The sequence below is a fragment of the Aotus nancymaae genome, unplaced genomic scaffold, assembly GCF_030222135.1.
Source record: "Aotus nancymaae isolate 86718 unplaced genomic scaffold, 86718_ANA_hifiasm-v0.15.2.pri h1tg000030l, whole genome shotgun sequence".
Lineage (NCBI taxonomy): Eukaryota > Metazoa > Chordata > Mammalia > Primates > Aotidae > Aotus > Aotus nancymaae.
This window is the reverse complement of record NW_026988443.1, coordinates 29,318,336-29,341,754: the sequence shown is the minus strand read 5'-3', so window position 1 is coordinate 29,341,754 and position 23,419 is coordinate 29,318,336. Positions and strand designations below refer to the sequence as shown.

At 44.3% G+C, this 23,419-nt stretch overlaps 1 protein-coding gene across 10 annotated transcripts in view; it reads left to right on the top strand.

Annotated features, from left to right (window-relative positions):
• WDR59 (WD repeat domain 59) overlaps window positions 1–23,419 on the top strand; it is a 141,292-nt gene that overhangs the window by 92,507 nt on the left and 25,366 nt on the right. For 7 of the 10 annotated variants that reach the window (XM_064383315.1, XM_064383314.1, XM_064383313.1 and 4 more), the window contains 7 exons: window positions 297–430; window positions 1,582–1,663; window positions 6,791–6,903; window positions 8,583–8,733; window positions 9,145–9,217; window positions 10,800–10,926; window positions 11,697–11,839. In XM_064383315.1, the coding sequence (XP_064239385.1) occupies window positions 297–430; window positions 1,582–1,663; window positions 6,791–6,903; window positions 8,583–8,733; window positions 9,145–9,217; window positions 10,800–10,926; window positions 11,697–11,839 (823 nt within the window). Of the gene's footprint in view, window positions 1–296; window positions 431–1,581; window positions 1,666–6,790; window positions 6,904–8,582; window positions 8,734–9,144; window positions 9,218–10,799; window positions 10,927–11,696; window positions 11,840–13,105; window positions 13,276–23,419 lie in introns of those variants that run through there. The other 3 variants (XR_010344895.1, XR_010344894.1, XM_064383318.1) reach the window with 3 other exon arrangements.

Genomic DNA, 23,419 nt, shown 5'->3' with positions numbered 1-23,419 from the left:
ACTTGCTGTTTTTAAAATTCATTAATTAATGTATTAATCCTGGCTTCCTGATAGCTGTTTTTGAGCACCTGCAAAATGTATCTAGCCCTGCAGTGTGTGTTTATTTTCCTGTTAGGATTTTTGAATCAAGAGCTCATCCTTTTATTTCCTACAGATGCTGATTCCTATAATTGTGGGCATGATGTAATTTTTTTAAAGTGAAAATTACCAATGACCCCAATATGATGAGCTCTCTGCAATTGTTGTTTTCTGCTTGTCAAAGTCCCCATTAGTTACATCTTGTCATCTACCCCTAGAAATCAAGGCGATGGAAAAGTAAGCGTGAGGGGTCGGACTCTGGCAATCGACAGATCAAGGCTGCTGGGAAAGTCATCATCCAGGATGTTGCCTGCCTCCTGCCTGTTCACAAATCACTGGGAGAACTGTACATGTAGGTACAAAATTTCAAGTATGCTGTGCCTATCACTTAGCCAGGATTAGCCAACCTTTTTTTTTTTTTTTTTTTTGAGTGTGGGAATCCTTTCTTCAAAAGCAGTTTTAGGAGAAGCCCGATGTATTAGCTTTCTGTTGCTTTGTACAAATTCCCAGAAACTTAGCAGCTTCCAACAACATTCATTTATTATCTGTCAGTTTTTGTGGGTCTCTAGTCTGGGCACAGCTTATCTGTGTCCTTGCTCAGGGTCTCAGCAAGCTCAAATCATGGTGTTGGCCAGGCAGTGATTTCATCCAATGCACAGGATCCTCTTCCAAGCTTGTTCAGGTTGTTAGCAGAATTCAGACCCTTGCAGCTGTAGAACTCGTCTGTAAATTTCATCTTGAGACCACTAGGAATGGCTCAAGATGAAATTATTAATGCTTCACATTCCCTCAAAGGCTTCGCCTGATGAGGTCAGCCCCACCCAGGACAGTCTCTCTGTAGGTGACTTCAAAGTCAATTGCTTAATAACATAATCACAGAAGTGATATCCCATCAAAATTCACTGGGGTCACCCACATTCAGAGGGGGTGGAGTATTGTATAAGGCACGCTACTTTACGACGTGGAGCTCCTGTGTTTTAACAGAGCTGTTACACAAAGCAGAGCTACTTCTGTTTGGATGGAAGTGAGAGGTGAGTAATCAGCATGCAGAGGCCGCCTGCAGTTCCCCAGCCTCTTCCTAAAGTTGAACTTATAACAGAAAGTGTTTCCTCTGTCGTATATACATAGCACACCACTCTTTCTGTTAGGGGCCATAATCAATGCTGCACGTCTTTCAGTTCATTTTTATTCAACCCTCAAGGCTTGGAACTCCACAGAAAAGCTGGTTGGTAAATTGGTATTTGAGTATGGCCTCCTCCTGACTTTAAAGAGGTGAGCAATTTCACCTTCCCTGGGCTGGAACGCAGGGAAGCTGTTTTAGCATTAGCTCTAGTTAAGCTTTTCCTCCAGGTCAGATAGGAAGTGGTTTCAAGGCCAACACAGAATAAAACATTTTGAGTGGCAACCAAAGAGGTGGTTTCTCATCCGTTGGTTAAACTGGGAGTCGTTGTTTAGGAAGTTACACTAGAAAGAAACCTTTCAATTCTTTTATACAAATTTCAGATTGAATGTGAATGATATTCAGGAAACATGTCAGAAGAACGCTGCTTCTGCCTTGCTTGTTGGAAGAAAGGATCTGGTCCAGGTACTGTACATCCGTTTTGGTGGAGATTTGGATTTTTCCTCAGGAGCAGATTGTTTTTACTTTGTCATTGGCGTTAAATGACATTTTCAAAGTGTGTCTTGTTTTGGAATTCCTTTTCCATTTTCTTTGCCAGTCTGTAGGGTTAGAGTGGCTTTCCAAATGCTGAAAATTTTTCTTTGTAGTACTTAGTTGGGAAGGTCCTAAAGCATCCATTAATATTTTTTTTAATTATACATCTCTTTTCTATTCCAGTGTCATGGTGAGTGCTATGTAGCTAAACTTGGGTGTCTATTTCTTTGCCATTTGAACCCTCAATTCTTTTTTTTTTCTTTTGAAAATGCTCTAGTTTACACAATATTTACCAAAGTGTTCCTTTAGATAGAGATGTTCAGTTTTAAAATAGGATCTAACATTTCAAATATTTAAATTTTCTCTATCTTTGCAGCAACATATCAGTGTATTAAAACAAACTATCCCTGTATTTTTTTTAACAGCTTAACTGAGATGTAGCCCACCTACCATGCAATTTACCCATTTAAAATATACCATTCAGTGGTTTCATTTTGTTTTGTTTTTTGTGACGGTGTCTCATTCTGTCATCTAGGCTGGAGTTCAGTGTCATGATCTCGGCTCACTGCAACCTCTGCCTCCTAGGTTCAAGCGATTCTTCTGCCTCGGCCTCCCCAGTAGCTGGGATTACAGGTGCCTGCCACCATGGCTGGCTAACTTTTGTACTTTTTAGTAGAGATGGGGTTTCACCATGTTAGCCAGGGTGGTCTTGAACTCCTGACCTCAAGTGATCTGCCCACCTTGGCCTCCCAAAGTGCTGGGATAACAGGTGTGAGCCACCGCACTTGGCCACCATTCAGTGGTTTTCAGTGGATTCAGAATTGCGCAACCACCACCACAAACACACTTTTAGAACATTTTTTCTGCTCCCCAAAATAAACCCTGAAACCCTTAACTGTCACCTCATACTCTCTTCTCCCAGCCCTCGGCAACCATGAACCTACTTTCTGTCTCTATTGCATCGTTTTTTTTTATGTTGTTGTTTGTTTGTCTGTTGCCAGGCTGGAGTGCAGTGGCACGATCTCAGCTTACTGCAACCTCCACCTTTTGGGCTCAAGCCATCCTGGTACCTCAGCCTGCCATGTACCTGGAACTGCTGGCAAGCGCCACCATGCCTGGCTAATTTTTGCATTTTTTGTAGATATAAGGTTTCACCATATTGGCCAGGCAGGTCTTGAACGCCTGACCTCAAGTGATCTGCCCACCTCAGCCTCCCAAAGTGCTGGGATTATAGGCGTGAGCCACCGCGCCTGGCTCTATTTCACTCTTATTCTTTGGTGTGAGGATTAGGGTGAGCAGTGGAAACTGTTAATACTAGCTGTTTTTCTGTGGGCTGTTTGTCCCCAGTAACGCTCCAAAGGAATCAAAGACAAGGCCTTTCCTTGATGTTTTATCTGATTTAAAAATCACTAAGATTTCCATTGTCTTCTCTTAAACACTGTCAGGTCTCTGCCAGAAACCCTTTTAGGAGAAATTCGGTGATCGATTTAATCTGGTTCTATAAGGACCCAGCTACTTAGGTCCTGTGAACGCTGAGAAGGCAACAGGAGGTGGCAGAAATAGTGCAGCATTGGTAGCAGAGGCCTGGGCTCGACTCTGCTTCCTAGCAAAATGACCTGGGCAAGTTTTTCCAGTGTCTCTCAGTCTCTGCGTATGTTTGTCAGTGGAGAACCTTAAGAAATGAGAACTTTATAAGGTTGGTGAGAAGACTGGTAAATGCAGTACGAAGGCAGGACCATGGTTCATATTCTGAAAAAACATTCTCGGCCAGGTGTAATGGCTCAAGCCTATAGTCCCAGCACTTTGGGTGGCTGAGGTGGAAAAATCGCTTGAGCTCAGGAGTTCGAGACCAGCCTGGGCAACATGGTGAGAACCCATCTCTATGCAATATTTTTAAAGATTAGCCAGGCATGATTGTGCATGCCCGTAGTCCCACTGCTTGGGAGGCTGTGGCGGGAGGATTGCTTGAGGCCAGGAGGTCGAGGCTATAGTGAGCATGTTCACATTGGCTGCACTCCAGCCTGAGTGACAAAGTGAGGCCCTGTCTGAGAAAAAAAATTCTCTAGGAAAATTTACTTCCTAAGATTTTTTTTTTTTGAGACCGAGTCTCACTGTGTTTTCCAGGCTGGAGTGCAGTGGTGCTGTCTCAGCTCACTGCAACTTCTGCCTCTTGGGTTCACGCAATTCTCACGCCTCAGCCTCCTGAGCAGGTGGGATTATAGGCACGTGCCACCACGCCTGGCTAATTTTTGTATTTTTAGTAGACTGGGTTTCATCATGTTGGCCAAGCTGGTCTCAGACTCCTGACTTCAAGTGATCTGCCTGTCTTGGTCTTCCAAAGTGCTGGAATTACAAGCATAAGTCATCATGCCCAGCCCTAAGCTTTTTGTAGTGTTAAGTCTTCAGTAATTTTCTGGTGGAGTAGATTGGGAAGGGCAGACCAGCCCTTGTGAGGTGGGGAAGACTCTTGTGTTCAGGCAGACCCAGCTGAAATCAACCTGGACCCTGGCACTTTTTTGTTGTGTCTTGGCATGCAAGCCCCCTAATCCTTCTGCACTTCAAGTTCCTCGGCTATAAAATGGAAACGATACTTCTGAAGTCATTATGAGAACTAAATAAGATAATGCATGAAAAGTTGCATAAATGTATCTGGTAGATCAGATACCCGTGTACATGGTATAGTTGCTGCTTCTGTTCTTGTAATTATCATCATTTGCGACATGGTGCAATTGAATGGGACAGAGAAATGACATCAGTGAACATGCTTAAAGAATTTTTTTTTGTTTTTTTTTTTTTTAAATATATAGAGATGTGGTCTTTCACTGTGTTGCCCAAGCTGGTCTTGAACTCCTGGCCTCAAGTGATCCTCCTGTCTTGGCCTCCCAAAGTGTTGGGATTATAGGTGTGAGCCACCACATCCAGCCTTTTTGTTCTTTATGCTCATGTTGAAGATGTGCTTACTATTTTGCAAAGAGTTGCAGAAGTAAATGCAAGAGTCACTATTTCTGTTAAGGCATTCAGGAAATGTGGATTCTAAGTGAGGAAATAGCATGCCTCAGTTGTCAACCAGGGTAGTAAACATCTTATCTTATCCCAGAAAGTCATTAACTTCCTGTAGTACTGATTTACTGGGTCATTGATTACCGAGATGAATGTGTACTTCAAGTTTCTCCTTTTAACAATACTTTCTATATATTTCTCAAGTATGTTGGTGCCACATGATTTAATTAATTTTCTTTTCTTTTTTTTTTCTTTGAGACAGAGTCTCACTTTGTCACCCAGGCATGTGGCTCACTGCAATGTCCACCTCCCAGGTTCAAGGTATTCTCTTGACTCAGCCTCCCAAGTAGCTGGGACTACAAGTATGCACCACCATGCCTGGCTAATTTTTGTATTTTAGTAGAGACAGGGTTTCACCATGTGGCCAGGGTGGTCTCGATCTCCTGACCTCATGATCCGCCCACCTTGGCCTCCCAAAGTGCTGGGATTACAGGTGTGAGCCACCATGCCCAGCCTTTAATTAATTTTCATGCCTAATGCTTCTCTACCTGTTTCTCAATACCTTTGTTTGCTTATTCTTTCTCCTTAGATTGTAAACTCCTTGATTCAAAGTCCATATCTTCTTTGTTTTGAGCATTTCAGAGTCTAGTATAGTGTTTTCCAGTCAATGGGCATCCAGTGATGTGCTGCTACTAATAAGAAAGGTTTTCCAGAAGTAGGATTTGATTTTTAAAGGTATCGAGAGGGTGGGGGGTTGTTTATGACATGATGTGTTTAGCTTGTGCCTTGGACTTAATAGACACTTAATGGCTATTGGTTTCTGCTCAGTGGCTCTCAGCCCCATGGGATTTCAAGTTGGGAGGTATTCCTCAGATTTGATGTCAACAAAAAGAAAGCCAAATCCATTTTGCTTAGCCCGTTATTATTATTCTTACTTTTTAGTTTCAGAGAGGATACTGAAACTTTTATAATGAAGGCAACAAAGTTTTTCATTATTTAGGTGAAGAAGGACAGATCTTGAATGTGTTGTAGACTGCCTTTTTTTTTTTCCTCCCTGCCAGCCCAACTTACTGATGAAGTAGCAATTTTTTTTTTTTTTTTTTTTTTTTTTTTTTTTTTTGAGATAGAGTCTGGCTCTATCGCCCAGGCTGGAGTGCAGTGGTGTGATCTTGGCTCACTGCAACCGCAGCCTCCCAGGTTCAAGCATTTGTCCTGTCTCTGCCTCCTGAGTAGCTGGAATTACAGGTATGCACCACCACGCCTGGCTAATTTTTGTATTTTTAGTAGCGACGGGGTTTCGCTGTGTTGGCCAGGCTGGTCTCGAACTCCTGACCTCAAGTGATCCACCCGCCTCGGCATCCCAGAGTGCTGGGATTACAGGCGTGAGCCACCGTACCTGGCCTGAAGCAGCATTTCAAAAAGTCATTTGAGGCTGGATGTGGTGGCTCACACCTGTAATCCAAGCATTTTGGGGGACTGAGGTGGATATATCACTTGAGGCCAGGAGTTTGAGACCAGCCTGGCCAACATGGTGAAACCCCGTTGCTACTAAAAATATAAAAATTAGTCAGGTGCAGTGGCTCACGCCTGTAATCCTACCTACTTAGGAGGCTGAGGCAGGAGGATCACTTGAACCCAGGAGGCAGAGGTTGCAGTGAGCTGTGATTATGCCACGGCACTCCAGCCTGGGTGACAGAGTGAGACTCTTGTCTCAAAAAATAAAATAAAAAGTCATGTGAGTTAGTGGCTAAGTAGATGACCCATTGAAATTATTACACTGTCATTTCTCTGAAGTTTGCTTAATGAAATGTTTTTAAGGCTAGTGTTTCTTCAAACCTTAGAGTGCACATAAGTCCCCTAAGGAGTTGGTTAAAATGTAAACAGTGATTCAGTAGGTCTAAATGGGCTCTAAACTTCTGCATTTCAATAAGCTTCCAGCTTTTGCTGCCCTCAGAGTAGCAAGGCATCAGGTTTTATCTGGAGGACAGGTGGGGTTGCTTCATGTTTCCGTTCCTGCCCTTCCCAGTTTGAGTTTGTATTTCTCTTTGATCTGTCCAGGTTTGGTCGCTGGCTACGGTAGCTACAGATCTTTGCCTTGGTCCGAAATCTGACCCAGATTTGGAAACACCCTGGGCTCGACATCCATTCGGGCGGCAGCTGCTGGAGTCCCTGTAGGTTTTGAGAGCTAAAAGTGAGAAAAATGAGTGATGTCCATTTTCGGTCTGTAAACACTTTAAATGTCATCACCTAAGAGAAGGGTGCAAAGGCCGGAGGAATGAGAGAAAGGAATGGGATCTTTCCTTTAAGTGCTGAAATGGTTTCTGTGCAGAACAAACTTCTTAGAGCACACAGAACTATACAATACTTGTCATCTATAACAAGGATTTGAGACCCCTAAGACGCACGTATCCTTTAGAGATTCATGCTTTAGTCCATAAATCACATCAGTCTGAACACAGGAGTTCGAGCTCATGAGATGGTAAGTTTCTTCTTGAGAGCTATAGGGTCTCACCCTTGATAATGGATTGGAGAACAGCGTGTTGGTATTCATGTTTGCCAAAGACCATGCATGATGCTTTCACCCTTTTAGGCAATTCGAGAAAACATTGATTTTGTGTTTAGTTCATTGCACCGACACATAGAAGACTGGGATGTACTGTACAAAATAATTGAACACCAAGTAAAACCACTTGAATCTTCATAACTTGGAGGCCCAGGGCCTGGGTAGATAACCACTCCTGCCTTCAGGTTGAGGTTTGTTTTATTTATGACTCAAGGCCACCCTGGGACACGTGTTCATGCTTCCACTTCCTTATCGTTAACACAGGGATGATCAGGTTTGCTCACCCTACTTGGTGTAAAACTCAAATACGGTAGTGAGTGTGAAAACACAAATACTAGACATTTAGTGATAGGAAGACAGTACTATTACTCATTCTCAAAGGCAAAGCCCCTTTGATTTTCTCTGTCCTGAAGGGACAGAGGAGATTATGAAGGGTAGAAACACTCCTTCTTGTTCTTACTTTTTTTTTTTTTTTAAGACAAGAGTTTTGCTCTTGTTGCCCAGACTGGAGTTTAGTGGTACAATATTGGCTCACTGCAGCCTCTGCTTCCTGGGTTCAAGAGATTCTCCTGCCTCAGCCTCCTGAGTAGCTGGGATCACAGACATGTACTACCACGCCTGGCTAATTTTGTATTTTTAGTAGAGAAGTGGTTTCTCCATGTTGGTCAGGCAGGTCTTGAACTCCTGACCTCAGGTGATCCACGTGCCTCAGCCTCCCGAAGTGCTGGGATTACAGGCGTGAGCCACTGCACCCGGCCAGTTGTTCTTACTTCATAGCTCATCTTCATAACTGCACCCCAGAGTCTATTGCCTGCTAGCATACTGTGGTGGTCCAGTGTCCGCTGAGCTCCTTCGTATAGCTTTAAGTTACATAAATGACGTGTATGGGAATCCCCCAAAAGCAATGTGATTCTTCCTTGGAGCTGGGGAGACAGAGGGAGCATCTCTTGCCTTGCTCAGATGTCAGGTTAGTCTACTTAGTTCTTGGAGAAGCCGCGTTCATATTTAAGCCCATGCCTGAATGTCAGCCAGAGGTTTTCAGATGTGTCCTTTAGATCATTTGTAATACGTTGATGCCTTATATTCCAAAGCAAGTCTAGGCAAACTCCAAAGTAGGTCAAACTGCTGGATCTGTAGAAAGCCCCATTTCCTGATGGGGGTTTTTGAGGCAGAGTCAAGAATCCTCCCGTCCCACCCCTGTGGCAGTAACCCACCGTGACTGTGATCGTTTTTCCTTCCTTAGTCCCTCCTCTTCACTTGTTTTCTTTCCTCTCACCTTTTCCTCAGGTTGGCTCATTATTGCCAGCTCCGGGATGTTCAGACGCTGGCCATGCTCTGTAGCGTGTTCGAAGCCCAGTCTCGGCCTCAGGGGATACCAAACCCCTTTGGGCCTTTTCCCAACCGTACTTCTAATCTTGTGGTGTCCCATAGTCGATATGTAAGTTTGTTGTTTTCTGGTTTTGTCTGATGTTTTATTTTCTTTTCTTTTTTTGAGATGGAATCTCACTCTGTCACCCAGGCTGGGGTACAGTGGCGCAATCTCAGCTCACTGCAGCCTCTGCCTCCCGGGTTCAAGCGATCCTCCTACCTCAGCCTCCTGTGTAGCTGGGATTACAGGCGCCCACCGCCACTCCCAGTATATTTTTGTATTTTTTGTAGAGATGAGGTTTCACCATGTTGGCCAGACTGGTCTTGAACCCCTGACCTCAGGTGTTCTGCCCGCCTTGGCCTCCCAAAGTGCTAGGATTACAGGCATGAGCCGCCACACCCAGCCTGTTTTCTTAATGTGAACTGTCATGGGGAACGGTTCTCATGCTGGTCCTGTTGGTTCTTCTCTTCCCATCTGCAGCCTAGCTTTACCTCTTCTGGTTCCTGCTCCAGTATGTCAGACCCAGGGCTCAACACGGGCAGCTGGAACATAGGTTTGTATGGAAACGTCTTAGCCCACGCTGGATTTTTTTAGTTCTCCGATAGCTGTGTGTATGTAACCTTTAGTTGATGCGTATTCTTATTTTTTCTTGTTTCTCATTTCTCTTTACATTTACTGTGATAGGGATACTCTTGCTGGAGGCCTGGCTTTGCATGTGGAATAGGCCACTTGCTGCAGGTCTTTGTGCCTTGCTGTGTTGCTTGTTATCTTGTAACCTTGAGAAACTGACAATGGGACTAACCACTGTTCACCCCAAAACCTGACCCTTAACCTTCTCCTTCTCATGCCCTTTCCATGATCCTCTGCCACCTACCGCTTCCCATGACCGCTTTCAGTGTAGACAAATGCAGCTGGGCCTGAGTCCAGCTGATCATAAAGCTGTTTGCTGAGTAGGTGTATTTGTGTTTCCTGGATTGAGGAAAAAAAACCAAAAAAGCATTTTTTAGAATGATCTTAATTTTCTTGATTTCAAAAGTAGCACATGCCCAGCAAAGAAAAGCAAACAAAAAGTTTTAGAGAAGAAAATCATAACTGTTGCTCTCCCACCTAGGAATATCGTCCATTAACATTCTAGAACATTTTCATCCATTCTTTGTGTGCAGAAGTGTGGTTTTTCCATATATGTGATTTTGTGTTCTATTTTTAATTGTATCACGAGCATATATTGTTCAAAAAGTCTTTGTAAATAATGACTACATAACATTCTACTGTATCCCTGTGCCACCATTTGCTTTATTTATTTTGTTTTTTATTTTTTGAGATGGAGGTTTGCTCTTGTTGCCCAGGCTGCAGTACAATGGTGTGATCTCAGCTCACTGCATCCTCTGCCTCTTGGGTTCAAGCGATTCTCCTGCCTCAGCCTCCCCAGTAGCTGGGATTACAGAGGCCCACCACGACGCCCAACTAATTTTTGTTATTTTTAGTAGAGACGGGATTTTGCCATGTTGGCCAGGCTGGTCTCAAACTCCTGACCTCAGGTGGTCCACCCGCCTTGGCCTCCCAAACTGTTGAGATTACGGGTGTGAGCCACTGCGCCTGGCCTGCTTTATTTATTTTTTATTTTTTAGTTTTTTGAGATGGAGTCTCACTCTGTTGCCAGCGCTGGAGAGCAGTGGTGTGATCTTGGCTCACTATACCCTCTGCCTCCCAGGTTCAAGCGATCCTCCTACCTCAGCCTCCTGAGTAGCTGGGATTACAGACGCATGCCAGTATGCCTGGCTAATTTTTGTTTTTCTTTCTTTTAAAAGTAGAGATGTGGTTTCACCTGACCTGAGGTGATCTGCCCACCTCAGCCTCCCAAAGTGCTGGATTCCAGATGTGAGCCACTGTGCCCAGCCCATCATTTGCCTTGGCATCAATGTGTACTTAGTTATCATGTTCTCTTAGTACTAAATACCTGGGCAAAACGGTAAGAGTAGGAAAGAGTTCTGTTTAGTTATATTTCTCAGAATATTCAGCCTTGCTTACTTTTCTTCTGGGAAATCCACTGGCTACATGCCGTCTTATGAGACTCTTCGGATATTTTCCATGCCTTCTCTGATTGCCATCTTCCCTTCCTATTTGATTTTCTTCAGCGGGAAGAGAGGCAGAGCACTTGTCTTCCCCTTGGGGAGAATCCTCACCAGAAGAGCTCCGCTTTGGGAGTCTGACCTACAGTGATCCCCGTGAGCGAGAACGCGATCAGCATGATAAAAATAAAAGGTAACCACCTTCCCAGGTGAGAGCTGCAATGCCAGGACTCCAGTTTCTTCAGAATCACAACTCTTGCTTTTTTTTTGAGACAGAGTCTTACTCTTGCGCCAGGTCGGAGTGCAGTGGCGCGATCTTGGCCCACTGCAACCTCCGCCTCCCAGGCTCAAGTGATTCTTCTGCCTCAGCCTCCTGAGTAGCTGGCATTATAGGCACATACCACCATGACCAGCTAATTTTTTGTATTTTTAGTAGATACAGGGTTTCACCATGTTGCCCAGGCTGGTCTCAAACTCCTGACCTCAAGTGATCCACCCAGCTGGGCCTCCCAAAGTGCTGGGAGTGACAGGTATGAGCCACTGAGTGTGGCCAGGACTCCTGCTTTATGAAGGGTATATTAAGTGCCATTTAGTATCAAGGCTGTTTTTTATTTATTTATTTTTTTCTTTTGAGACAAGAGTTTTGCTCTTATTGCCCAGGCTGGAGTGCAATGACATGAGCTCAGCTCATCACAACCTCCACCTCCCGAGTTCAAGCCGTTCTCCTGCCTCAGCCTCCTGAGTAGCTGGGATTACAGGCGTGTGCTACCACGCCCGGCTAATTTTGTATTTTTAATAGAGATGGGGTTTCTCCATGTTGTTCAGGCTGGTCTCGAACTCCTGAACTCAGGTGATCTGCCTGCCTTGGCCTTCCAAAGTGCTGGGATTACAGGCATGAGCCACTGTACCTGGCCCTGTTTTTTCTTAAGGTAACTGACAGGAAATCTATTTAACTTTATCCAGGCTCCTGGACCCTGCCAATGCCCAGCAATTTGATGACTTTAAAAAATGCTATGGGGAAATCTTGTACCGTTGGGGTCTGAGAGAGAAGCGAGCCGAAGTGCTCAAGTTTGTCTCCTGTCCTCCTGACCCTCACAAAGGGATCGGTGAGTGTGAATTTCTCTCTCTTCCTGTCACTGTCTGAAAGATCCTGTCATTTAATTTGTCCACAGCATCAGACTTGGAATGAAGTTTCAGCTTCTCATTTCTAAGCAGAAATATACGAGGCATTTTGAATCTATTCCAAGCTTTCATTTCATCACAGGATGAAATTCTCTACTGCAGTAGAAGTAGTTTATATACAGTACTCCAACATGGATCAGAGGGATGACTTGTTCTTCATTTATTCTTTGATGTGTCCAGCTCCTCTTAGGCACAGTGCCCGCACATTCCTTCCCCCCACCCCACGGAGCTTACAGATGAGTTGGGGGAGGGGAGAATGAAATCATTTCAAATTGTGAAATAAGCAAACAAAAATGATGTGTGGGCAGGGAGAACAGGGAGGGAGAATCTTAGAAGAGGAATTGAGGTGTGTTGGGAAGGCCTCCAAGGAGCTGAGGTCGGAAGGTTTAAAGGAACCATGGGGCCATCGGTGCAGTGGTGAAAAGAGCGTCCCACGCCGAGGGGGCAAGCCCTGGAGAAATGACTGTCATCGTGAACAAGTGAGAAGGCAGCACTGTGTGGCCGGAGTACAGTTGGGGAGAAGAGTGGCATCAGATTAGAGTGTAGAGTACTTAGGGTTGTGTCAGGCAGGGACTTGTAAATTGTGGTACAGAATTTGCCTTCAGCTGAGCATGGTGACCCATGCCTGTAATTCCAGCACTTTGGGAGACTGAGGCGGGCAGATCACTTGAGGCCAGGGGTTTGAGACCAGCCTGACCAACATGGTGAAATCCTGTCTCTACTAAAAATACAAAAATTAGCCAGGTGTGATGGTGCATGCCTGTAATCCAAGCTTCTTGGGAGGCTGAGGCAGGAGAATTGCTCAGGAGGTGGAGGTTGCACTGAGCTGAGATCACACCATTGCATTCCAGCCTGGGTGACAGAGCAAGACTCTGTCTTAAAAAAAAAAAAAAAGGAAAAGAATTCCAATTGTATCCTAAGTCCAGTGGTAAGCTTACAAGGGCATAAGAAATAAGCAACATGCTTTGGGTTGTGTTTTAAGAGGGTCCCTTTGGCCTTCCTATGAGGAAAGGATGGGAGGAGGGCAGGGCAGAAGCAGGAAGCCCATTCAGAGACGTTGCAGCTGTCAGAGGCAGACAGCCTGGTCTGAGGGTGGCATCGCTGCAGTTGGGGAGAGATGATGCATGGGTTACAATATATTTTAGAGCTAGACTCAGTATAACTTGCTTATAACTTGGATGTGGGTTCAGGAAGAGAGATGAAACTTGGACGATTCCTAGATTTCCAGCATGAGCAACCGGGTCAGTAGCAGCGCCAACTTCCCAGATGGAAAAGACTGGAAGAACGCCGTGGGCTTATTTTGTGATCATCAGTGATGTGTGTGAGATAGCGGACTGGAGAAGTCGCCTAGGCATTGGATGTGAGTTGGGTTCTCAGAGGGGAGACTGGGGCTAGAACCGAGAATTTGGGGATCCCCAGAATGTGGATGGCATTCCAGCTGTGGGAATGGGTGTGTTGACCTTGGAGCTGGGACTGGGAAGGAAGAGCGCAGGGAGAGGCCACCCACCCTGGGTCTTGAGAGAAAGCAACACTTGGAGCTTGAGTCCTAGAGGAAGAACCAGACAGAGAGAGAATGAGACCTCAGTGAGTGTTGAGGAAAAGCAAGACTCATGTGAAAGAATCTGAGCCTAGAGAGGTGTTTTACAGGATGAAATAGAAGGCTGCCAAAGGTAGCCAACTAAACATACATTGATTTCCTCTTCTCCAGGACCCCACCAAAATGTCTGTACAGAGCTCTTCTGAAAAACCTAACTACAAGCAGTAATGTTGGCAATAAAATTTGGGATCTGGGGAGCAGATAGCTTAGTGATAGCTGATTTTGCAGGGCCTGATAAAGCCGAACCCTGAACTGTGGTCAGAAGCACAGAACACACTGCAGAACCCTCACGTGGCTCAGGGACGCTGGACGCGGCTTGGCAGTGAGATCAAAAGCAGAGGTGTTGTTTAATTGTCCTTGTGGGATCCCCGGATTCCTACTCCTAGTTTGCAGAGCAGGTTATTATTCTTCCTCTACCCTAGAAGTTTATTCTCTAGGGAAGGTAAACACGTTTCCAGTTTGAAAGGGCCCACCAAGCACCTGACATAATGAATGAAAAAACATTTACAGAGAAGACCCTAGAAGCTTCCAGAGCAAAAACGCAGGTCACATTCAAAGGATGAGAAGTATGATTGTACTGGAAATCAAATGACAAGGCGGCAGTGCCTTCAGCATTCTCAAGAAGATGGTTTCAAATTAGCCAGGTGTGGTGGCGGGCACCTGTAATCCCAGCTACTTGGGAGGCTGAGATGCAAGAATCACCTGAACCCAGAGGCAGAGGTTGTAGTGAGCCAAGATCACGCCATTGCACTCCAGTCTGGGCGACATTGAGAGACTGATGTCTCAAAAAAAAAAAAAAAAAAAAAGATGGTTTTTAACTGAGAATTCTGTATTTGAAATTAGGAATTAAGTGTGAAAGTAAACCTTCAGCCTATCTTAGAAGGAGGACCGGTTTCCATCCAGGAAATGAGGGAGTTGAAATGCTGGTGAAGGGAGCTCTCTATGACAGACTGAGAGAGACCAGTCCAGACTGGGGCTTCGGGAGCCTCGGCTCCAAGAGGCGAAAACTGAGAAAATACCTAGTGGATTCAGTGTTCTATGTATTTGTAGAAAATTCAGATATTTGAGGGAGAGTTTGGCGATGAATTATTATTTTTTTGTTTCCTTTTTTTTTTTTTTGAGACGGAGTCTTGCTCTGTCACCAGGCTGGAGTGCAGTGGTGTAATCTCAGCTCACTACAACCCCTGCCTCCTGATTCAAGCAATTCCCTGTAGCTGGGACTACAGGCGTGAGCCACCACACCCAGGTGATTTTTGTGTTTTAGTAAAGATGGGGTTTCACCATGTTGGCCAGGATGGTCTTGATCTCCTGACCTTGCGATCTGCCCGCCTCAACCTCTCAAAGTGCTGGGATTACAGGCATGAGCCACTGTGCCCAGCCTATTTTTTTATTTCTTAAATTTATTTTTTATTTTTATTTTTTTGAGACAGGGTCTCGCTTTGTCACCCAGGTGGGAGTGGAGTGGCGCATTGTCGGCTCACTGTAAACTCCATCTCCCTGAGCTCAGGTGATCCTCCTGCCTCAGCCTCCCGAGTAGGTGGGACCACAGGTGTGTGCCACCATGCCCAGCTAATTTTTGTATTTTTAGTAGAGAACGGGGTTTTGCCATGTTGTCCAGGCTGATCTCAAACTCCTGGCCTCAAGTGATCTTCCTGCCTTGGCTTGCCAGTGTACTGGGATTACAGATGTGAGACATCATGCCTGGTAGTTTCAAGAAACATACTAGAGTAATACGTAGGTTTAGGTAGTGAATATCAAGGATTATTTGAATATGGATTATGTTAGTATATGTACTTGAAGAAATGTAAAGGCCCAAAATGCTATTTGGGCAATATATTTTTTCATTTTCAGAGCATCTAAATGCTTGAAAGTATCTCAGGAAAAGATTAATGGTGGCCTGGAGCAATTTGTCTTTTAAAAATTAGTTTTCAGGAAAACATATGAATCACAGAGATATCGAGGTGATGTATCAGCCCATCAATCAGCTAAACCCTTATTGACATCTGCTATTAGAAAGTGTCATGGTGGATTCTGTGGGGATGTACAAAGAAATATAAAGTGTGGTTTGGGGGGTCAAGATGTCTGTAGTATAGTCAAAGAGTCTAAAACATAAACTCAGGAAGACTTAATGATAGTCAAGGATGAATAATGTATCCTAATTCCAATAAAACCAATGTCACAAGATTTATAAAGCGGGCAGGATTGTGAAAGATGGACTCACAGACAAAAGCAGTAAAAGAAGTATTTTCTTTTCTTTTGAGACCAAGTTTTGCTCTTGTTGCCCAGGCTGGAGTGCAATGGCACGATCTTGGCACACCGCAACCTCTGCCTCCTGGGTTCAAGCGATTCTTCTGCCTCAGCCTCCCAAGTAGCCAGGATTACAGGCATGCACCACCACACCTGGCTAATTTTGTATTTTTAGTAGAGATAGGGTTTCTCCATGTTGGTCAAACTGGTCTTGAACTCTTGACCTCAGGTGATCTGTCCTCCTCGACCTCCCAAAGTGCTGGGATTACAGGTGTGAGCCACCATGCCCGGCCTCTCTCTCTTTTTTTTTTTTTGAGATGGAGTCTTGCTCTGTTACCCAAGCTGGAGTACAATGACACAGTCTCAGGTCACTGCAGCCTCTACCTCCCAGGTTCAAGTGATTCTCCTGCCTCAGCCTCCTGAGTAGCTGGGATTACAAGCATGAGCCACCACACCTGCCTAATTTTTGTATTTTTAGTAGAGATGGGGTTTCACCATGTTGACCTGGCTGGTCTTGAACTCCTGACCTCATGATCCACCCACCTGGGTGGATTTTTTTTTTTGGGAAGCAAACACATCTTTATTCACATGGTGACAGCAAGGAGAAGTGCCAAGCAAAAGGGGAAAAGCTCTTTATAAAACCATCAGATCATGTGAGAACTCACTATCACAAGAACAGCATGGAAGTAACCACCCCCATGATTCAATTACCTCCCCCAGGGTCCCTTCCATGACACATGGGAATTATGGGAATTACAATTCAAGATAACATTTGGGTGGGCACACAGCCAAACCATATAATTCTGTCCCTGGCCCCTCCCAAATCCCACATCCTCACATTTCAAAACACAATCATGCCTTTCCAGCAGTTCCCAAAGTCTTAACTCCTTCCAGCAGTAATCCAAAAGTCCAAGTCCAAAGTCTCATCTGAGACAAGGCAAGTGCCTTCTGCATTTCTGCAGGGCTGGAGAGGTCTCAGGAAACTTATAATCATGGCAGAAGAGGAAACAAACACTTTCTTCACATGGCAGCAGCAAGGAGAAGTGCTTGGAAACTTTGCTCCGAGATTTCTTCAGCTTGAAAGGCTTTTTATCCCAGGCATCTAGGTAACTTCTCTTCTCACCTTGTTCCTATCTTTCTGCAAAGGTCTTGAACTCCTGACCTCGTGATCCACCCACCTGGGTCTCCCAGAGTGCTGGGATTACAGGTGTGACTCCTTGCGCCCTGCCAAGAATGATTTTCATTGGCAAAGTTTTACAAGGTAGTCCTGACTTTGGAGGAACTGGGCTGCTTCAGTACAGGACATAGCAGGTATTGAAGGAAAAGTTCAGGCTGGGTGTGGCTGCACACACCTGTAATCCCAACACTTTGGGAGGCTGAGGCAGGCAGATTGCTGGAGTCTAGGAATTTGAGACAATCCTGGGCAACATGGTGAAACTATGTCTCTTAAAAATTTTTAAGAAGAAAAATACCCCAAGGCTGCCAAGAGCATACGTCTTCTCTTTGTGGTGGAAAGGCAGCAGTTTCCTCTGCGCCTATCTTGTCTGCAAGGGTCATCCCATATCCAGACTTCAGCATAGCATGTTTGAGGGATAATGTTAGTTTCATTGGGATTAAATATTTACAGATGGGGCTCACAGTTTCATTCATTTTGTGGGGATACTGCTAGGTAGAGTATTCCTTTAGAGAAAGTCTCAGAATATAGATGATTTTTGTTTGTTTTTGTTTCTGATTGTGGCATGCGATGAGCTTGGTCTTGCTGGTGGCAGAGCAAAGTAATTGCTTTCCCAGCCTCCCCATGGGGAGAACTCCCTCCCTAGAGGTACAGATCTGCTCACCTAAATTTTGTTCAGCAGTTTTCTGGTTCAGTATATTAATTTAACATCTTATTTGGCCAGTTTTATTTACTTTTGTGTAATAGGTGATGATTAATACACAAAACTTGTTGTTGTGTGGTTAACAAACTAGAACCATATGACCTTCCAGCTTTGGCGTTCGCTTCCTCCTGGAAGTTTTGAAAAGCCTTGGGATCATACTTTGATTGTTCTGTGTATTGGGAGCATTTTTGTGGTCTTTATTGATTTGTCTATTAGGACCCAAGAATGATTCATTTCACCTCTGTCAAGTTTCACCTGCAAAACCTATCCTGCAGTGCTGTGCCTCTTACTTGTGATCCCCAGGGTTGTCTGTTTCTGGGCTGTCAGGAAATGACATCTGTACTTTGTGCAAGGTTGGGATTCCCTAAGCCAAAGAAGTTTCCTAGCAGAACTTGTAGGCTTCATGTCCACATATGAAGCCATCTTTTAATAATGGCTTATCATGCCTAATTTAAATGAGATTTGAATCTAAATGTGACATTTTGGGCCTAACCTTGGCTGGGTAAATTTGATCTATCCATGTATATCCTGATAAGGAGGAAGGCAGCTTCTTTTATTTTTTAAATTTTTATAAAATAGAGACAGAGTCTCACTATATTGTCCATTCTGGTCTCAAATTTTTGGCTTCAAGTGATCCTTCCACCTTGGCCTCCCAGAGTGCTGGCATTAGAAGCATGAGCCGCCATACCCAGCTCCAGCAGATTCTCACTGAACCTGTATAGATATTTTGTCATGAAAAGAAAAGGCACTTTGTACGGCACTCACCCATTGTTCTGGGCACTTTTGCAGATGAGGTTAATCAGCATATGATATTTCCTATGGAATTACTGTTCTTAAGTCTCCCTGATGATTCGGTGTCTTATAGTCTATATTAAGATTTTTTGGGATTTTGTTTCCTCCTGAAGGTAATTGGAACGAGATACCATTTCAAGAGTGTTTCATTTCAATGTCTATAACGTGTTAAACTGAGGGGTAGAGATGGGCAAGAAAGAAGAAAATGTTTTCTCCTTTCTGATAAAAAATAGATCATTAGCCAGGATTAAAATTTTCCATCAGTTGTATTCAGTCCCTGCTAAGTAATTCTTACTCTAATTTTCTTGGATTTTCTACCCATCTACTTTCACTAAAGTCATCTGCTTCTGAACCAAAAAGTCCTAGAAATCTTGATCCATTCCATAGTCTGACAGATGTCTCCTGGTGGTAATGGTGTCCGGTTATTTGTTTGGCTTGTTTGTTTTTTGAGACAGGGTCTCACTGTCATCCATGCTACAGTGCAGTGGCATGATCACAGCTCACTACAGCCTCAACCTGCTGAGCTCAAGCAATCCTACCTCAGTCTCCTAAGTAGCTGGGACCACAGGCGTACACCATCATGCCCGGCTAATTTTTTTTTAATGTTTTTGTAGAGATGGGGTCTTGCCACGTTGCCCAGGCTGGTCTCAAACTCCCGGGCTCAAGCGATTCACCCACCTCAGCCTCCCAGACACTGGGATTACAGGTGTGAGAAACTGCTCCTGGCTAGTGTTAGCTTATCTGGAAAGCTGGTATTGAGGAATCTCTTCAGTAATCACAATAGTGAAGTGTACCTTTAATAGTGTCTAAAGAGGCTTTATTTTGACATGTCTACTGTAAGTTTCTGTTTCTGACCTATAGTTTATAGCAGGTGACTTTAGGCCAGTGTGAGGCAAAAACAGAAACCAGCAATTGGACTAAAGCTAAGTGGCTCTGACTGGTTTATGATAACAATATTATATGGAGCAGAAACAACACGTAACCATTTCCTAAGGATTCAGTTAGTGATACCCCAGCACTAAAATATTTTGGACACTGAGAATATTGACAAATCTCCAGGCTTTTTAAATTCATCCCGTAAAATGTTCGTTAAGATTATTATCAAATGAGAGGAGTACTATATTTTATTTTATTTTATTAATTAATTTATTTATTTAAAGACAAAGTCTTATTCTGTCACCCAGACTAGAGTGCAGTGGTGTGGTCTTGGCTCACTGTAACCTCCGCCTCCTGGGTTCAAGCAGTTCTCCTACCTCAGCCTTCCAGGGATTATAGGTGTGCGCCAACACACTTGGCTAGTTTTTGTGTTTTTAGTAGAGACGGTTTTGCCATGTTGGTCAGGCTGGTCTCGAACACCTGGCTTCAGGTGATCCACCCACCTTGGCCTCCCAAAATGCTAGGATTACAGGTGAGAGCCACAGCACCTGTCTGAATACTGTATTTTCATTTTAAACAGAAAACAAGTTTAAAAAATATATTTGTCAAAAGATATGCCAGTCTTTATAACAGATATGAGTATCCATCTATTGATCTTGAAAGAAGTTGCTAAAAAATTCCTATTAATAATCTTGTATACAGTTCCCTAGGGAGATTGAACTTCCCTATTTGATTTCTCATATTGTGGATTTAATAAATACAAGCGCTCTAATAATAATGCTAAACTAATTAAAAGCATAGAGAATACCAGACATTCCCAATCATGTCTGGCTTTCCTCCTTCCTGTAGTGAGGGAACAAGTCTGTAGCACTGGCCACTTGTCATCTGGGGAGTTCCACAGGTAGCTGAGATGTGTAGAAAACAGTGAGCGCTTTATTCTTCCAAATTTGGGAAAAGGCAGTTTGGGTCAGAGGTGATTTGATATAAGCATAAGTTATTAGGTGTATAAAGACAAGACATGGTAACATACTTGGTTCAGAATGACGATATTTAAAATAAACACAGCAGCAAATAATTAAGAACCCGAGACTTTTCAGAAGTAGACTTTTGTTTAATGGGATTCAAAAGCATGACAAAAAGCACCAAAAATTAACCAGCTCTCAAGTGATACTTTGGTGCATTAAGGAACCTCTCTTATCCAGGTACAGAATTACATTTGACATTTTCTTTATCACAAAGCAGTTTTCTTTGGAATTACTGTTTTTTCCTCTTACAGTGTATATATTGTTTTACTTTGTTTGAAAATGTTAAGATACCTTTGTGTGTATGTATGTGTGTGTGTGTGTGTGTGTGTTTGTGTGTTGAGATATATACAAACCCAGCACATTTAAATCTTTTCATTTTAAAATAGACTAAACTTTGTCAGCACATCCAGGAAGACAATACCCATACCACATGGATTGATCATCTTAATAAAACTGGAACATTTCTCTTGATGAACTAACAGAACACATCAATTATCTTGAATACAGATTCATACTTGGAAATGGTATCACTTTGCAATTTGTATCTAGTATAGCCCCAGCCTCACAGAGTCATTCTTCTTCCCTCAGAGACCCAGAGAAAACCTGAAACCATTAGTGACCGGCACTACGAGTGGATTGTCAGGGAAATTCCAAAGGCAGTCAGATGTGAGACACCCTGCCAGCTCTGTTTTTGGGAACACATCCCTCATCTCTTCATGCCCCCTAAAGTGGTGAGAGGAAGCAGCACCAGCAAGGCCCACGGGTGTCTGCAGGTCCTTCTCAGCCTGTTAATCCTCTGAGCCATTCCACTGTGTATACCGGGAAGAGGCATGGGAGAGGATCGTGGTGTTTTTGTGTTTTCTGGCTTTGTGAATTTCATCTCCTTAGAAATTGTCCAGATCCCCCAAAGATTATTCACTATTTAACGAAATGAAATATGAGTTCAGGGTCTTCAAGTTAATAAGGAGCTTGGAAACTATATTTAATCTGATTCACTGTGGAGAAACACAATTATTAATGATATGAGATGGTATTTTAATAATTTTACCCAGATAGATATGGAGAATAATGAAGTGTACAGTTATAACAAATACCAAAGAACAAACCCTTTTAGACATTATAATTAAATTTACCTGAACACACAATATTTACCTTCTCATAATGTTAAATGTTGGCCAGTAAAACCAGTAACGAAAATTTGAGAGTTTCAACTAATTAGGCTTTTCATGAGAACATAACCAAAATTTGTACATAATATAAAAAATTATGCTTAGGTGGGGAAGACATAGCTATTTTTTAAATTGAAGTTATCAAACCAGTCTGATTTGTCTCAGGATTTGCCTTAATTGGGACTATCGTGTAATATGCCCTTAGTTACCACATAAGAGTTTTTATTGATGTATTTTTCTGATCACCAATTGTCATTCAACAGAGCAGCCAGTTCTGCTGGAAGAAAGGACCTTCCTTTGTTGTAAGAGGGAGGTTGGGCGATGCATGGTGTAAAGATGAAGGGAAGTAAGAGAAGAGGCCGGCAGGTGCGGGAGGGTGGGTAGAAAAGGCGTGAGGGACCAGTTTGCAGAACATGGCAGAGGCCCAAAGTCACCATCTCGGGGACAGAAGGGAAACACAGGGTCTGCACAGGGCTGGGTGTCGTGTCCGTCGGTGATCGCGTGCATGAAGTGAGATGCATTTCTTGACTGTGGTCGTTTCTCCAGGGTCGCTCAGCCTCTTGTGGGCAGGCATGGAGTGGGCAGGTGACACAGTTCATCTGGGATAGAGGTTTTGCCAGGTGGTACAGGAGATGGGCAAAGGAATTGAAGGCATTTGCAAAATAAGTGATTATAAAGTGAGTCCATGTAATTCAGGTTGGCCAAAGAGCACAGCAGCTAGAAAGGGGCAGATGGACCAAAGTGGGGATAGTGGCAGTGGGTTAGGGATGAGGGCAAAGACCTGAATGGCTGAATGGGCACAGGGTTAGTGGTGTGGACTTGGGACACTCAAAGATCGTGCTAAGAACTGGAGTAGGCCAGGTGTGGTGGCTCACACCTGTAATCCCAGCACTTTGGGAGGCCGAGAGGGTGGGCGGATCACAGGTCAGGAGATTGAGACCATCCTGTCCAACCTGGTGAAACCCTGTCTCTACTAAAAATAGAAAAATTAGCTGGGTAAGGTGACGCGTGCCTGTAGTCCCAGCTACTCGGGAGGCTGAGGCACGAGAATCACTTGAACCCGGGAGGCAGAGGTTGCAGTGAGCTGAGATCGCGGCACTGCACTCCAGCGTGGCAACACAGTGAGACTCCATCTCAAAAAAAAAAAAAAAATAGAGCTGGGGTAGAGAGAAAATTGAGAGCCAAGAGCAAGTCTTCAGTGAATGGGGGCATGTTTCCACAATGTCCACAGATGACAGAGAGAAAAAGGGAAAAGGCTCGTGAAGCTGGATGACATGGGCCTCCAGCAGGCAGAAGGGTCATGGTTGGAAGCAGCGATGGGGCCCAGTCTCCACCCGCCTGCCCCTGCAGTCAGAGGACTTAACGAAGAAATGGCCTTTTGTCCGGAGGCCAGCAGAGGCAGCAGGGATTTAGTTAGAATCAGGTGATGAGGGGACTCTTGCCAGCAGAGTAGATAGAGCAAGTTTCACTCTGGGTAGCCCAGCGGGACCAGTCCTCGTGCAGCAGTGGAGCGGCACCATGGTGTCCTGATTGGGGCCGGTGGCGAGTGGGCAGTATTAAGCATTGGCTTGGTAAAACCAGTCTGCCCTCTGCTGAAGCGTTAGTACTGAGTCATTCAGTTCTTTCAACTGGTGCCTGTCCAACACCTCCTGTGTGCCAGGCCCCTAGCAGCCGTCGGGATGGGAACAGGCATCAGACGCAGCTGCCCTCTGCTGTGGGGCACTGGGTTTCCACGAGGGGCCCCTGAAAAAATACAGTACTCAGCCATGTGCAGTGGCTCCAAAGGAGTTCTGCTGTTTAAAAAAAAAAAACAAAAACAAAACAGAATATGGTTTGGGCGAGGTGGCTAACACCTGTTATTCCAGCACTTTGGGAGGCTGAGGCCGGTGGATCACCTGAGGTCAGGAGTTTGAGACCAGCC